The sequence below is a fragment of the Periplaneta americana genome, chromosome 3 (genome assembly GCF_040183065.1).
Source record: "Periplaneta americana isolate PAMFEO1 chromosome 3, P.americana_PAMFEO1_priV1, whole genome shotgun sequence".
NCBI classification, from domain to species: domain Eukaryota; kingdom Metazoa; phylum Arthropoda; class Insecta; order Blattodea; family Blattidae; genus Periplaneta; species Periplaneta americana.
Genome location: NC_091119.1, coordinates 156567869 through 156583796, shown reverse-complemented (window position 1 = coordinate 156583796; position 15928 = coordinate 156567869). Strand labels below are relative to the sequence as shown.

The window sequence follows — 15928 nt, the reverse complement described above, 5'->3', positions numbered from 1 at the left end:
GGCTATGTAAACCGAGAGCTATTGCGAGTTAATTGCAAAGAAAACAGTTCCTTTCCTGTCTGCAATTTGCTCTTCTAGCCCCAATTAAAGTGCTATCCCAGAAAGTTGAGTGACACATTTTCAGGTAAGTTTTGTCGTGTGTATAATAATTTCTAAACTACACTTTGATGCCAACTATAACCCTAATATACCTCAGGGTGAAATAGGGTTTATTAAATTGGATAATAAAAAAAACTACACGACATATTCCAATGAATCAATAGGCAAAAGATCTTGAGTTGGAGCAGGTGTCGAAGTGTAGCAATGTACAGAAGTAAGAGAAATTATATGAATTGACAAGTGCAGCAGCCAAGACAGTGTAACTCAAGAATTTGAAGTGATAGTATGTTTGTAGTGGTGACAAACAATTCATAACAAACCAGGTTACAATCTCAATGAAGCAACAATCAGCAGTCTGCAAGTTAAATTGAAAAAATTCTCGAGTGAAGTTGAGGGAAGCAAGAAAATTCACAATATCAAGGCATGTGCAGCACAAATGGGGGCAGGCATATAAGCAATGGGTAGCAAACAATAGAGCACAATGGTTACTATAGCAACTGAACTCGAACTACGCAAGTGAAGTGGATAGACGCTGTAGCAACTGACATGTTTACTCTCAGCATATACAAAATGGCTACTCCCAGATGTCCCAGCACAGCAAAGGTATTATACCAGAGGTTTTCTGGAAAGAAGAGGTCATTGCTGACATTTACCTTAACAGAAATTTTATCAGCAATGTATTCACGCATAAAACTTGCGTCTCTCTCCAATACAACCTATCCCAATCTCCCCCCACCAAACACAGGGCTCTTAACTTATCTCCCAACTCTACAAGTAGAATAATATGAGTAGATGACTACTGCCGAGTAACATAGACCACACATCTCAAAAATATAGAGATGGATATGTATGTTTCTCTCAATAGTAATGAAGATAAAGGACTTCTCCCCTCAAACTGTGCACGCAAATTTCCACAGCAAGTAGACAAGTATAGAGAATTTGCTGCCCATAATAACTGTAAGGTTGCAAAATCGAATCTTAAATAAAATGTCAAATAATTCAGTAGTCTCTGGCCTTGAGTAGTGTGTCACTGAGCTGGCACAGAGCATTGTGTATTCAACCTTGCGTCATGCCACAAAGAAAGCAACTCAGTACTCTCTCCCTGTATAACTATTGTTTCTTAATGTAACATTACAAGTAAGTTTTCACACTCTTAGAGTTAATATGGTCAAGTAATTTTTTGTGTGTCTACCTGCAGTGGAGATGTAAGTGTGCAGTGAGAGAGTAGGTTTCGACATGAACTCATAAAAGTTCCCTTGTTGGGTATCACTAGACTAGTTATTTGTCCTCTGTAGTGGTTATCGTGTGTGGCTGTGAAACTCAAGGACTCGGGAGATTGAATTGAAGTTATCTGATTGAGATTATAATTATGCACATTCAATTAAAAATTGCATTTCCATAAACATCTGCAATCTTCTGATAATATAACAGCATAGTGATTAAGGTTTATAGGAAGGAACAGGAAGCAGGTTGTGGCCTTTTTTGTAATTTATACTATCCTGTCATTTGGCTGGAAAAACTTGACAAACCACGAAATATCGAAGTCCGGATAGCCTGTCCTTGGGATTGAACTCCAAACATCCCGAATACAAAGCAGGCATGCTAACCATAACACCAGTGTGCTTGGTTGTCAATATTATTACTCCAATAATTTGTGATGAGTTTTTCACCTCAGTGATATTAAGACTAACACCAACATAACATGTAACAAATATAAAACAAAATAAAATATGAGCACATCACTTCACTTCTTTATTTCATTATGTGTAGACATATATATTTATATATAAAACATTTACATATTTTACTTGTAGACTTATTTCATCCCTGACTTCGATCAATGAACATCTCAAATCTGTGTGTATATATATTATACTGAAACTACATGCACATTTTTACAAGTCTCAATTCAATAAATGTTCTTTTTCAAATAGAAAATATTATTTCCTATAAAGTTCAATTATACACAAATATTATACGAATCTCCAGTGACAGGTCAACTTATATGTTAATATTATTAAGCTTGCATTTGTACTTTCTATAGACATGGATTTCTCGAGTTGATCAAAATCCCATTCCAAATATATTCACTTCAGCATTCAAAGTGTATGTCACATCGAACAAAATAAAATGTAATTATCTTCAGGATCACCTCTTACTGTCAATAGTCTATGAGTGCCAGCTCTGAAACCATGAGGTATGAGGGAGTGGGGAATGGGGTGATGTGATTCAGCATGGCCAGCTAGGGAGTGTGTGTGGGTGTTCCCTCTGTAGTACAAACATTAACTCTTGAGTCTTACGCCATTGCTGCTTATTGCTTCCACGCTGCAGTGTATATTTTTAGCCTAGTCCAGGCCTGCAGAACTCGCAAAGTAGGGGAACTATGACGTCAGCCTCACTCCACTTCTATTGGGGATAATCGACTTCCACCCCGAGAATGAATGTTGATGCAGCCGAGCGTAACTAGAATGCAGTGACTGCACAGGTAGAAAAGGTGGGTGGGGTAAAAGAGGGGAGGAAAGCAGTCGCGCTCAAGAGCTACAATTCTGCAGGCCTGGCCTAGTCAGTAGTCTTTTGTCATCAACCCCCTATCGGTTCCACGCCACATTCCTGCTGCAGTTGCAGAGCTGGTGATAAAACTGTAGTACAACTGTGTGGAGAGCTGGTGTATCTTAACCTCTTATGAACGGTATATCAGTACTGGAATTTCAAACACTATCACAAATTATATACATTAAATCTTCGCCAATAAGCTTCTCTTACATTAAATTAATCTCAACAACTGTCAATACGTAATGTGTGGATTCTTCCATAACACATTGTGATGTGTGAAAAAAAAAGTTCACTGTAAATTACAATGTAAGGCAATATCCTCGTCCATAGTGACAATCTTTCACTGCATTAAAATTATGAAAAGATCAAGGAAACTTGTAAAATTGGTCTCTCACAAAGCCATATGAAATTCTATAAATTAATATTTTATTTTCGTAACATGTGTATGAGTTTGTGTGTATGATTATATAAGGATTAAAGAATTTTTTCATAAAAATACAGGAAGAAGTGTGAAATTATAGCATTTATTATTGTGTTTACGTATAGCATAAACGTTTTTAAAAATAGCATTCTAAAGCATCAATTGTTTGAAGAAATAGCATTTACTAGTGAAAACCTATTTTGCTATTTTATATATATGAGGGACAAATGAAAATAAGATATATAAATGTTACATCTTGTCAATGTTACAATGTTCAGTTAAGTAACTACAGTTTCAAGAGTGTTGCAAAAAAAAATGGGATGCAGTTTTAGTATATTTTCCTAAGTTATCTTTTTTCCACCCACTCAAGTTGAGTATTACATATGCAACACATTAAAATGGTACTGTTATAAAAAAATATCTCTTTATGCACTTGATCGCATGTGCACAGATACACATTGCACTATGGAGAGATTTGGGATTTAACCCAGGCATTTTGGTGCACACTTTAGTGATTAGAAGTTGTGTACCACCATCTCACCTAGTCCCGAGGTAGACATTTTACATGAAAATTTCTGACCCCACCGAGAATCGAACCCAAGCCAGTTAGTCTGGAGGCAGACACGCTACCACAGAGCTAACTCGGCGGACAGTTAATTTCAAAGTAGAAAATATTATTTAATTACAGTTTACTCATTAAACATTTCAGTAGCCACACGTCACTTCCTAGCATTTCTATTTATTAGAATTAATGGTGTTTCATGCAATATTTTACCATCTATCACAAAAATATAATTAATTCTATAGTACTGTTAGTGTGATTCACGATAGCACAAGGCTTTAGTAAACTGCAATGAGATTACAATATAAATACTTATAATTATACAGAAAAACGGTGCCTATACCAGCCATCTTCACTCTGTATAGAAAATGTTCTAAGATCCTTTGTCAGAAATGGTGGGTAAGGAGAATCTTTATTCCACTAGTATGAAGTAACGTTTTATTTTTTACTAAATATATTATCAAAATGTCTGTGGTACTGCATTTGACAAGCAAAAAGATATGTAGGGAAATAAGCTAGTGATATTGTTCAATGTAACATATCCACATTATGAAATCTGAAAAATAGTTATGAAATGGGATTAAAAACTAACAAATCCAGACTTCTGTGGGCAATTATAAAATTCATCATAAACAGATACAGAATAAAATCAACTGAATCATATTATGTCATAATTGAAGATGCTGCTTGTTGCACTGTTGCAGATAGTTCATGGAATTTCTTGTATGGTATGTAAATGTAATACCAAATATTATATTATGAAACAAATAAAAATAGTACATTTCATTACAGCATTTCCTTGCCAAATTGCTCACATGACAGAAGAAGAGGAGCGGGAAGAAACTCATAAATAATACTGCTTCTACATTGTCTTTATTTACAAAAGTCTAAGTTGCAGCAAGATAGTCACCACCTAGTTGAAGTGGGTCAACTTCATATGATGTAACAAGTCGCACTTTTTGTCCATCAGATGTTACGAATTCAATGGACTGTTCTCCTTCAACCAGACGTGACACATCCTCCTCTGTTGATTGTCCATCAGCCTAAAAATTAGGAAGTAATCATACTTATAATTATATACTCAATATAAAGACTGCCAGAAATAATACTCAGCAATCATAAACAGGCAATACATGGGTAAATATTGTGAGTGGATTTAGATTACAATAGTGTCATGTATATGTGAGATAATTTAAACTATTTTTGAGTCCATACAACTGCACCGAACATCCTCATATTCATCTTCTTTCACTGTGGCTGTTCCTCGACTTTGGAATTCCTACCGAGTAATATCAGGGACTGTCAGACATCAAACCAATTTAAGAATAGGCTAACGAAATATTTTTCTAACAATTCTTGTTAACAATAATAGCTGTTTCAGGTTTCTCAATGTTTAATGGTTATATATATCACAGATAAATATCTAAATTATTTCATTATTATTATTATTATTATTATTATTATTATTATTATTATTATTATAACTATTTCTTACCAATGTTTATTATTGTCACACTAACATTACTTATCCAACTTTCATTATTTACCTTTCATGTTGTATTATGGTCTAGATATTAATGTAATAACTATGTAAGCAATTGTATTCAATTAGAATTAGTCTGGCTGGGCGGAAGAGAAGGCCTACTGGCCTTAGCTCTGCCAGATTAAATAAATAAATTATTATTATTATTATTATTAAACGTAAAGTTAAACAATTCTGTGGTATGAATTTCAAGTGACAAATTCAGGCTAGAGCATAATATTAATTAAACCAAATAATTTTTAATAAATCCGAAACGCTGGCAACATAACAAAAATGTACTGTTTCTTTATTAAAATACAAAACCCGTACTGTGATATATGAATACAAATTTCAACTATCACAAATGACACTTATTTACGACATATATTGTTTTTAATTTATACACAGTGACACTTCTCTTTCCTAATGATACCGTATTCCTTAAAACCATTTGGAAACTTTACATTACATTCATTGCTGGTTCACTTACAGTTATGGCATTGACCATTCCTTCTGAATTTTCGACTCCAACCTGTTGCAGCTGGCTTTCCATTTCTGGATTAATTTGTTGTTCTTCTTGAGTCATCAACTGCAAAGGTATTGTCTGACCATCCACTGTAGTCATTACTTGGATTGACTGTCCATCAGCAGTCGTTATCTGCAATTCAACAACACACACATTCCTCGCAAAACTCCTTACAATTTTTAAAAAAATATGTCTACATTTGTATTGTTGGTTAAAAAAACACTGTTCTATAAAGGACAGAATATTCTTTTGTTAAAAATCACAGTACAAAACATTGAGGAATATGATTTTTCAAACATAGCTATAATTTTCTCCACCTCTCACACTCCCATCCTTTTCTTACGGAAGTCACTTTGTTCCATCATCAACTTTAAGATCCATCTTCATAGTAAAAATTATTGATCACTTAGCCATCATATCATATCAGAAGGATTATGTTCTCCAGGTGATGATTACTGTTGGAATGCTAGGAAATGGGAATACCATGCCTGTCCCAAATACTCTCCGTGTTCACCACATATTTTACTTGTTGTGTCTTGAATCAGAGTCTTTGAAGTGAAAATAGTCATTCAAATAACAGTGTTTCACATTTACTTTACATATTTAACTTTAACTGACTCTGTTAGATTCATGCATTTGTAGAATATATGATGGCAACCAAGAGTCTTACAAAGGGGAAATCATGGATGGAAATAACCCTTACCAAGTTGTAGGATATGAAGAGTAGATTCCAATGTTTTAAATAAAGCTGCGTATTTTAATTTTTAATATAATACCATTTAGTGACAGTCAAGTGATCCTTTCGTGACTACCTTGCGGACCACATGATGGAAAGCCAGCAATGCAGCTGCAAGCAGTCATAGGTGCTGCTTGCAAGTAAGATTTTAAATTGACCACACTGTATTACTTCGCTAATGTACAGTACATGTATTTAATTTTTTTTGTCCAACAACAGGGCCCTTAACTTGTCACTGTTCACTCCAACTCTACGAGAGTTTCATAAATGTCACTAGTACTAGCTCCTGTATATATAGCAAATTAGTCACACTCATAAGTCATGGTTTGATATAAACGAAAAATGTGTTCCAATATGTATCAATAAAAGAATATAAATATAACTTTTTTGTAATATATAGAATTACTGAATTAAACTAAAAAAACAAAACAAGTAGAAATAGGGTGATTCAATCCTGGGATCTCATGCATTTAGATTCTACTACTCAACCCCACTTATTTTAACAATAAAACAAAAATACTTAAATCTTCAAATAAATTTGGGCAGACTGGCGAAAGTTTGAAACAAATTCCGAAAGAGCCTACCTAATGATATTAAAATTTACCAGAATCAACCACGATATCTGTAGACCTTCGCCTCTACATCTAGAACTGGACATGGAGCAGTACCTCCACAGATTTAACTTATTAACATCTCCAATAGGTAAAAAAAATGTAATTCAGGTGAAGAAACAATTCTCCTAATCTCTGGCCCTTTGAATGCAAACTGTACTGTCAACACTGTGCTATCAATGTATAGGTCAAGCATAAGTAAAGAATGAAAATCCTACTAGGCCTACTTGGTATGAGTTGCATTACAATATCACTCACTCTTCCCACTTGTGACCTCCCCTTGTCAATATGTAGAAGGGTGTATATTTAAAGACATTACCTGCAATTCCCGTCCATCTTGCATAGTAAATTGGATAGGATTGCCTTCTTCATCTGTTACATGGAGCGAGTGGGAACCAGTCAATTGCATGGTTCCTGCTTGAGACAGCTGACTGAGTTCCAATCCATTTGTACCAACAGCATTTACAACAGCATCTGGTGCTATTATACCTCCCACTGAAGCCACAGATCCAGGTTCTTCAGTGATGGCCATTCCATTTTGTTGCTCTTGCTGTTCTGCCTATACCAACATTTTATATAATTATTGTACTAACAGTTACATAATTCTTCTCTCTGTCTTATTTTAAAAATATATGGACTATGTGCAGTTTAAAATGAATCATCAGTCAGCTGTTAGGCATTTTATTACGGCTGTGGTGTTTGGTGTATTCTGTAATTTTATTGATTTGTAATGAAAGCTACAGCAAACAATCCAATTAAGTACGAGGCTTGTGTTATAATAAACTAATAAGGATTCTGTTCGCAACAAATATCAACATTGACAGAATCCACACATAATCCTGTAAGGTTTATGGGCTTAATGTTATGAGCAGGGATCAGATGTTAATAATCTAAAAATTACCAATATTATGCTCATATTTATGGAAAGATGTACTATATTAGACTATGCATTCAAGTTGTAAGGTCTCAGAACTGGGAACAGAGAGGAAGACATAATTCTAATCTGTACCTAAGAACAAGATATAAATATTAAATTAATTTAAAAGCTGAACAATAACTCCTGTCAAGGGGAAAAAATATTCAAACTTTAGCTCAATGGCTGCTAAAATCCACAAGGGACACCATAACATAAACAAAATAAAGCTGCACTCATGCAACAAGAAGTATTATTATTATTATTACCTCAGTTTCTCCTTCGCCCCTCATATCATCTACAATATGTAGAGTCCTGGCTTCACTGGGATCATCTGGATCTTGATATGTAACATATATAATTTGTTGCATGTTATCGCCTTCAGTCCTTGTTTCACTTTCCACTTGTACATCACTTGGCACTTCTTTAGATAGATGTGAACGAATAATATTCCAAACAGTGCGGTCTACAGAGATACCACCAGTCGCTCCCACAATACCATCTTTATTTTCACGATGGACCTATGAAATTAATTTTTAAATAATTTCTTTTTAAACATTCAGTGTTATCCTATTACATTCTGATTGAAATGCATTGTCTAAATTTCGTATATCATTACACATTTTGAAAACTCATGCATTTATCATAGAACTATGTAACATAATATATTTATTCTAATAATATATGCTACCTATACATTTTATCTTTCCACGCTCACATATGTGCATCTGCATTGTGCACTGTCATGTCTGGCCTTTATCCGTGAATGTGGGAAAACAAAAGTATGCACTATATTGTCTACATTTTAAACACACTAATCCACCTATTCTCAATTTTCTATTAAGTAAATAATACTGAACAACATGATTATAGATGTCAACTTACTTTCTTATGCTTTGTGAGATTTGAACAATCAGCAAAAGCTTTTCCACACATATTGCAGGAATATGGTTTCTCGCCTGTATGTAGCCGCAGATGTTTTTTAAGAGCCCATTGCTCCGTGAACCCTCTTGCACAAAAATGACACTGGAATGGACGTTCTCCTTTATGCCGTCTAGTGTGACATTTCCATGTGTCTTTGTGTAAGAAGGACTTCTGACAGAATTCACACTTCCACGGTCGCTCTCCTGTATGTCGCTTCACATGTAACTTAAACTGTCAGGGAGATGGTGGAAAAAGTTAGTCATCCAAAAAAATATAGAAAAACAAACATTAAAATTCCATTAGATTATCAAATAGAGACAGTACCAATGATGGTGTTTGTATGAGGCAATCTCAAGAAATTATTTAATAGATTTAAATAGTTCTTTCATCATTGGAAAGTGTAGTTCCTTTAGATGAATGTAGGCTTTATGTCATTACAGAAACTCATGAGTGAATCGAGGACTGGGCAAAATGCATGTAAGGTAGGACTAAACAGCACCTTATGCAAAAAAAAAAAACTTTATATACTGTCGAAACTAATAATTAGCTGTATGTACTGCAGTTAAATTTAATGCTATTTGGAGGTACCGTACTGAAATTTGATGTCTGATTTGTGTTGCGTTTTTTATGAAAGAATGAAAGCTAGAGATGGAATAATTTTACAAATATACACGTGGCACATATTAAGTATTAATTATTCAGTAACATAACAGTACATATTTTTATTCCTTAATTACGTATTTGGGTGAGCTACGGTAATGTATACTTAATAGGTAACAGTTCTATGTAGTGCACAATACTCCATATTGAATAAAACAAACCAACATCTTGAGCATGACTTATGGTTTGTAGGCCATCTCAAACCCCGAACTCCACCCCTCTGACCGCGAGATCTTATATACTCGGTCAGTTATGGCCGAATGTTACAATAAAAATAATTAATAACGTAGGTATTTCAGTCATAATGTCATACAATACCAGATGAAACTATTTGATCTAGGGAGCATCCATTTTCGTTGCAAGAATAATTCATTTAACATGTTTGTAAATTAGTCTTGAATACGTTGCACTGCTGGAAAAGTTTTTCTTCTTGAGATTCAAGAGCCCTCACAACCAATTAAAAACTTAGGTAGGTACTTATAGTAGTACATCCGTTATCAACACACGTTTTAAATAATATAGGGTAGTACAACACCTTATTTCAAATGGTAACAACCTTCAGTTCTTACAAATATATTCTATTTCAGATGCTGTTAGGTCTAACATAATACCAAGCTTAAAAGTAAAATTAATCGAACAACTCCAAAAGCTATTGCATGGTAATAACAGTTACATTCATAGTTCTAAATACAACTTTGAAAGTAATTCAGGAACAAACGATTTATAATTGATAATAAATTAATTATTCACTAACAATAACAAAGCTGTATTTGGAAATATAACAGATTTAAGTCAATGATATTACAAGTGCAGCGGAGCGCATGTGTACTGCTAATGTTAAATAAATGTTATGTTTTATTTAACGACGCTTGCAACTGCTGAGGTTATATCAGTGTCGCCAGTGTGCTGGAATTTTGTCCTGCAGGAGTTCTTTTACATGCCAATAAATTACTGACATGAGCCTGTCGCATTTAAGCACACTTAAATGCCATCGGCCTGGCCCAGGATCAAATCTGCAACCTCGGGCATAGAAGGCCAGCACTATATCAACTGTGCCAACCAGGCCGATCTTGTAAACTATCCTGGGGACAATTTTATTATAGTGAAGTTTCAAATAGTAGATAGTCGGATTGATAAATATATTTATAAAATTATTAAATGGGCCTACATATGCCTAAGCAGATACTTGCATACAGTAATGATCATTTAATGAAGTTTATCACTTTTTTAAAATACAGACTTTTTTTTTTTGTAATGTGTAATGTCTTAATGTGTATGAGAATACAGAACTAAAAATCGTATGAATGTCCTCACTGAACATTACTTACTGAATAGTACATACAAGAAGTGACAAAACCTTCATTATACAATAATAATTATTATGGTTCCTACCTGTGAAGAAGTTGTAAATTTCCTGCCACAATAATCACAGCAAAATGGTTTCTCGCCAGTGTGTATCCGTAGATGTTCTTGAAGATTACCATTTTGTGAAAAGTTTTTATTACAAACATGACACTGATATGGCTTTTGACCTATAGGCAAGAGAAGTACATATCAACAAAATTAATGCCACATTAAGTCCCCATTCCTTCAGATACCATTTTAAAGAAAGAACGTGAAACATTCAAATTGGCAGAGAACATTGACAGAAATATCATTTGTCATATGAAAAACACCAATTTGCAAAGATTCAATATTTTATCACTAATCATACAATATTTTATATTATCTCTAGAAGAAGATTACTACGTAATAAAGAGAGGATTCTCACCAGTATGCCATCTATAGTGTAGAGTGAGACTTGTCTTGTGTGCAAATTGCTGTCCACATAATTCACAGAAGTATTTCTTTTCACCAGTATGTGTTGGCTGATGATTCAGCAAGTTAGCTTTAGTCTTGAAACTCGCACCACAAGCTTTACACACAAATGGACTGGAATAATAATAAGAGAAGTTTATATATGTGTGTCGTATAACTTCTTCTCCTTAGGCAGGGCAACCTAAATTTTGACCCCAAAAAGTAAACAGCAGTTCCACAATAAACTGGGAATGAGAACAGGAAGCAGAGGATGCGAACATGAAGATTTTCGATTCACAATAAACTGAGAACAGAAATGACTATGTATATTCATATGTGAAGTCGACATTACGCATTTTTATGTTATTTATGTATAATTGATCTCATGAGTACAAGCCAGCCAACATAAACACAGGTTAACTAACTTAAAAATTTATGACGCAGAATATTTAAGAATTCAATTCAAGTGGTAGTCTGATCATATATTATACACATAGCATATATTTAAAGTGATTCTATTGAATTTCTGGGTTAGTTACAAGCAATGTATGAAGAAGAAATTATGTCACAGTCTCCTTGCTACAAAATATACGATGACCAAATAACTTTTGATGACAAAAGAGTGAATCTATTAGGTTGTGATTAGAAATGAGAATGGCAAAGTTAAATAAATTTCGCCAACATTCATGTTCCGGGCTCCGGCAAGCTTCTTGTTAATTGTGAATACTCATATTTAAATATATGTATTTTAACAAGTTTTCAATTCTCGTCATTTCCGTTACTGATTTATTGTGGATCAGGCCTTAGTCTGATCAAGTTCAGGGCACTGTAGCAGGAAGTGTGAGAAATTCCTTTTTCTTTGCCACAGAGCCAACACATGGAAAATTAATTATATTCATAATTTATTGGTAAAGAGCAGTGATCAAATCAGTATACTATCACTGTACGTCTATTCTTTATGTTCAATGTTAGGAAGGATTGACTGAAGTCAGGCTGTGGTCAATGATTTTTTTCTTCACAGGTATGATGATAGAGACTGGATTAATCTTGCACAGGATAGGGACCGCTGGCGGGCTTATGTGAGGGCGGCAATGAACCTTCGGGTTCCTTAAAAGCCATTTGTAAGTAAGTAAGTAAGGTCCTAAAATGATCACTCTGCATATTCATATGCAAGCCTGTGCCACTGATGTTCTTACCCTTTTGAAACATCTCGGTAAGTTCTGAATTTCCGAAAAATCTTGTAGATTATATTGAAATATTTCAATGTTATTGATAAATGTTCTGTAGACAATGACTTTCAGAAGTCCCCATATATAATAATTCAGTAAACTGAAGTCGGTGAGAATAGCTCAAACTACATTTGCTCCACAATCTATCCATGTATAAGGAAATAAGTCATTTATAAGAAGTTTCTAGCTACTTTGCTGGAATGAGGCACAGCACAATTAAGTCTAATTAAAAATCACATGTCACATATAACTTTAAACTTCTTCCACCAGTATATTCAATTATGTACTTGTTAAACTGACTTAAGCTCTCCTTTTTAATTAATCACTGAGGAAGAGAGAAAGAAGAAAGATTTACTTGCTACAAATTTGTTAAATGGATTACACAGTTCGATTAGCTCATTTTATCAGCAAAATAATTGAACAAAAAAAAAAAAAATGAATATAAGTATGTATGAACTAATTCTGTTCTTTTATGATAAATCCCTCTTTTTCCATGAATACCACACATGTGTGTGTTTCTTTTCCTCGTATGTAATCGTGAAAACTTTGTAACTAATTCAACAATTCATAGCATAAATATGCATCAAAAAATGGCTTTCATATTCCATAAGCAAGTCTATCATGCTATCAAAAAGGAGTGTGTTATATGGCAGTAAAATTTTTAATAGCCTCCCTATGGATATAAAAAATCGAAACAAAAATTATTTAGGGTCAAATTAAAGAAGTATCTCATTTCTCATGCCTTCTATTCTGTAACATATGATGAATATTCCTGTCTTGTATTAATTATTGATACTAAAACTTTGTGTTGTACTAGCAGACTATATTGTAAAACTCTTCTGTATATATTTCAACTAGACTGTGACTATAATTAAGGTCATATATTACTATTAAGATTTATTTTTACATGTTCCATATTCTAGCTGTGAAGCGATGTATGAATACCATGGAATGTAAATAAATACACTACAATCTCTAGCTTATTAATATGCTACTATTTGTTGAATTTTACAATATATTACCAACAATAATTTCAATTTTTAATATCATTATTGTATACAAAAATAACATGAATAGTTTGAAATACAGACTTTAAAAGAAAACCTGTACTTTAAGACAAAAAATATTTCTTTCAATTTTTACTTCTGAAGATAAACTGAGAAAAGGATTTTTCAGTGTGATATATGTTGCACTACAAAGTTGCAAGAATACTCACCGATCATCAGAATGAACCAACTGATGCCTCTGGAGAAGCTGTTTATGTTTAAAACCTTTTCCACATTTGTTGCAAACAAAACGTCTCCCATTATTATGCTCTGCTTCTTTATGATAAACTACAGAACTAGGATGATTCAACATTTTTCCACATATGTCACATGGATAACCTTTGTCAGTCTTTTGTTCCTGTAAGAAATAAGAGGTTTGTATATGTATATGTATGTGTGTGTGTGTGTGTGTGTGTATTTATAAATTCTAACGAGTTTCTAACACTAAATAAAGAATAAGAACACTAATGCAGAATCTTCATCATAATATGATAATAATTAATATTTATTTAAATACCTACCAATATCATAATGGTTTGAAGACAACAAAAATGATACCACTTAAGAATTTTGTTATACTAACTACTTTCTAGTGTTTAAGAAAACTAACAAGCAAACATTCACATGAGGGCAGATAAAAAAAATTATTTATTTTTTCTTCCACTGAGTTAATCATGTCAAAACAAGTACTTAAACAAATTTTGGCCATTTCACCGCAATTACGAGGTCGTCTGGGGTCATTTACAGAAAAAAGCACAATTTCATGGAAAGATTTATTGAAACAGATACAGTAGTTGTTGCACTATTTTTCATCATATTCCTTACTGGAATTGAGACATTTGTCATATCATGGCATCAATATTTATATCCTTGTGTCGTGTTGTGCACCTTTCTGTTGATCCCATGGTATAACAAAGTCTTAATTCTGGCGGGGAATACGTTGAAAAATAGCGCAACAATTGCTGTCTCTGTTCCAATAAATCTTTCCATGAAAATGTGCTTTTTTTCTGTAAATGGCCTGGGAAAATCACTTTCTGGACGGCCTCGTAACTGCGGTGGAGTGGCCAAAATTTGTATAAGCACTTGTTTTGACATTATTAACATGGTGAAAGAAAAAATTTAACTTTATTTCTGCCCCCATGAGTGTGTTTGCTTGTAAGTGGTAAATTACCTAGTCGACTAGTTTTGACTTCTTGTTAGTCATCCCTCTAATCACATATTATCTTGGGCAATACGTATTATGTGACCAGGGGGATGACTAACAAGAAGTCGAAACTAGTCAACTAGATAATTTACCACTTAGTTTTTTTAACACTAGAAAGTTGTTAGTATTACACACTTCTTGAGTGATACAAAGTGTTAAAATTATGTAATCACGATGTATAAAGATGATATATTTAATCCTCAGACAAGTAAGCTACTAACAGGCATAAAACGCATATTTTCAATTAACTTTCAATATCAATTTCCAATAAGATCTTACGAACACGTAACTATTTAATATAAATATATTATGAAACAATTATCCCAAATAAAATGAATAATGTATTCCTCAATTGAAGACAAATTAGATATGTGTGACAAACATAAGTCAAAATGTTTTAAAGATCTGGCCAAAGAACTAGAAGTCATTCTACTATGAAAACTTAAAGAAGTTACAAAATTAAATAACACCACCAAAAAATGTATTTCAATGAAGTTCCAAAATAAGAAAGTGATTATAACATCATTCAGAGTTTTATTTAAGTCATTAACTGAATCGACGTTTATATTCTAAGCTGGAAGAACAGTTGGAAGAAGAGCAGTTTGGCTTCAGGAAGGGAAAACGTACAAGAGATGCAATTGGACTGCTATGGACAATCGGCGAAAGATACCCAAGAGAGAAATAAAGAAGTGTATGTAGTATTTGTGGACCTAGAAAAGAAGTTTGACAGAGTGGATGGGAATAAACTGATGGGGATCCTAAAGAAAAATGGTGTGGATTGAAAAGAGGGAAGATTGTTCAGTAATCTTTATATGAAATGAGTCAAAGTCAGGATAGGAGAAGAAATGTCAGAAGGAAGTGAAATTGGGAGAGGAGTACGTCAAGGATGTCCTTTATCACTACCCTGTTCAACATCTACTTGGAGAATTTAGTAAAGAACTGTTTTCAGAACATGGAAAGAGTGATAGTAGGAGGAAGAAGAATAAAGTGCATAAGATTTGCTGATGATATGACATTATTAGCAGAAGAGGAAATGATACTAAATGATATGCTACTGGAGCTACATGACAGCTGTGAGCAGTATGGGATGAAGATAAATGCAAATAAGACGAAGAGCATAGTCAT

The 15928-nt window shown here is 33.6% G+C and overlaps 1 protein-coding gene across 4 annotated transcripts in view; it reads right to left on the bottom strand.

The window, feature by feature from the left end:
• Positions 1-1839: 1839 nt before the first annotated feature.
• The window catches only part of LOC138696747 (zinc finger and SCAN domain-containing protein 2-like), a 34173-nt gene continuing 20084 nt past the window's right edge, over positions 1840-15928 (bottom strand). For all 4 annotated transcript variants that reach the window (XM_069822104.1, XM_069822101.1, XM_069822102.1 and 1 more), the window contains exons 10-17: positions 13770-13957; positions 11299-11459; positions 10920-11059; positions 8829-9098; positions 8213-8464; positions 7350-7589; positions 5648-5815; positions 1840-4678 (exon numbers count right to left, since the gene is read on the bottom strand). In XM_069822104.1, coding sequence (XP_069678205.1) covers positions 4523-4678; positions 5648-5815; positions 7350-7589; positions 8213-8464; positions 8829-9098; positions 10920-11059; positions 11299-11459; positions 13770-13957 — 1575 coding nt within the window. In that variant the 3' untranslated portion in view covers positions 1840-4522. The remainder of the gene's footprint in view (positions 4679-5647; positions 5816-7349; positions 7590-8212; positions 8465-8828; positions 9099-10919; positions 11060-11298; positions 11460-13769; positions 13958-15928) is intronic.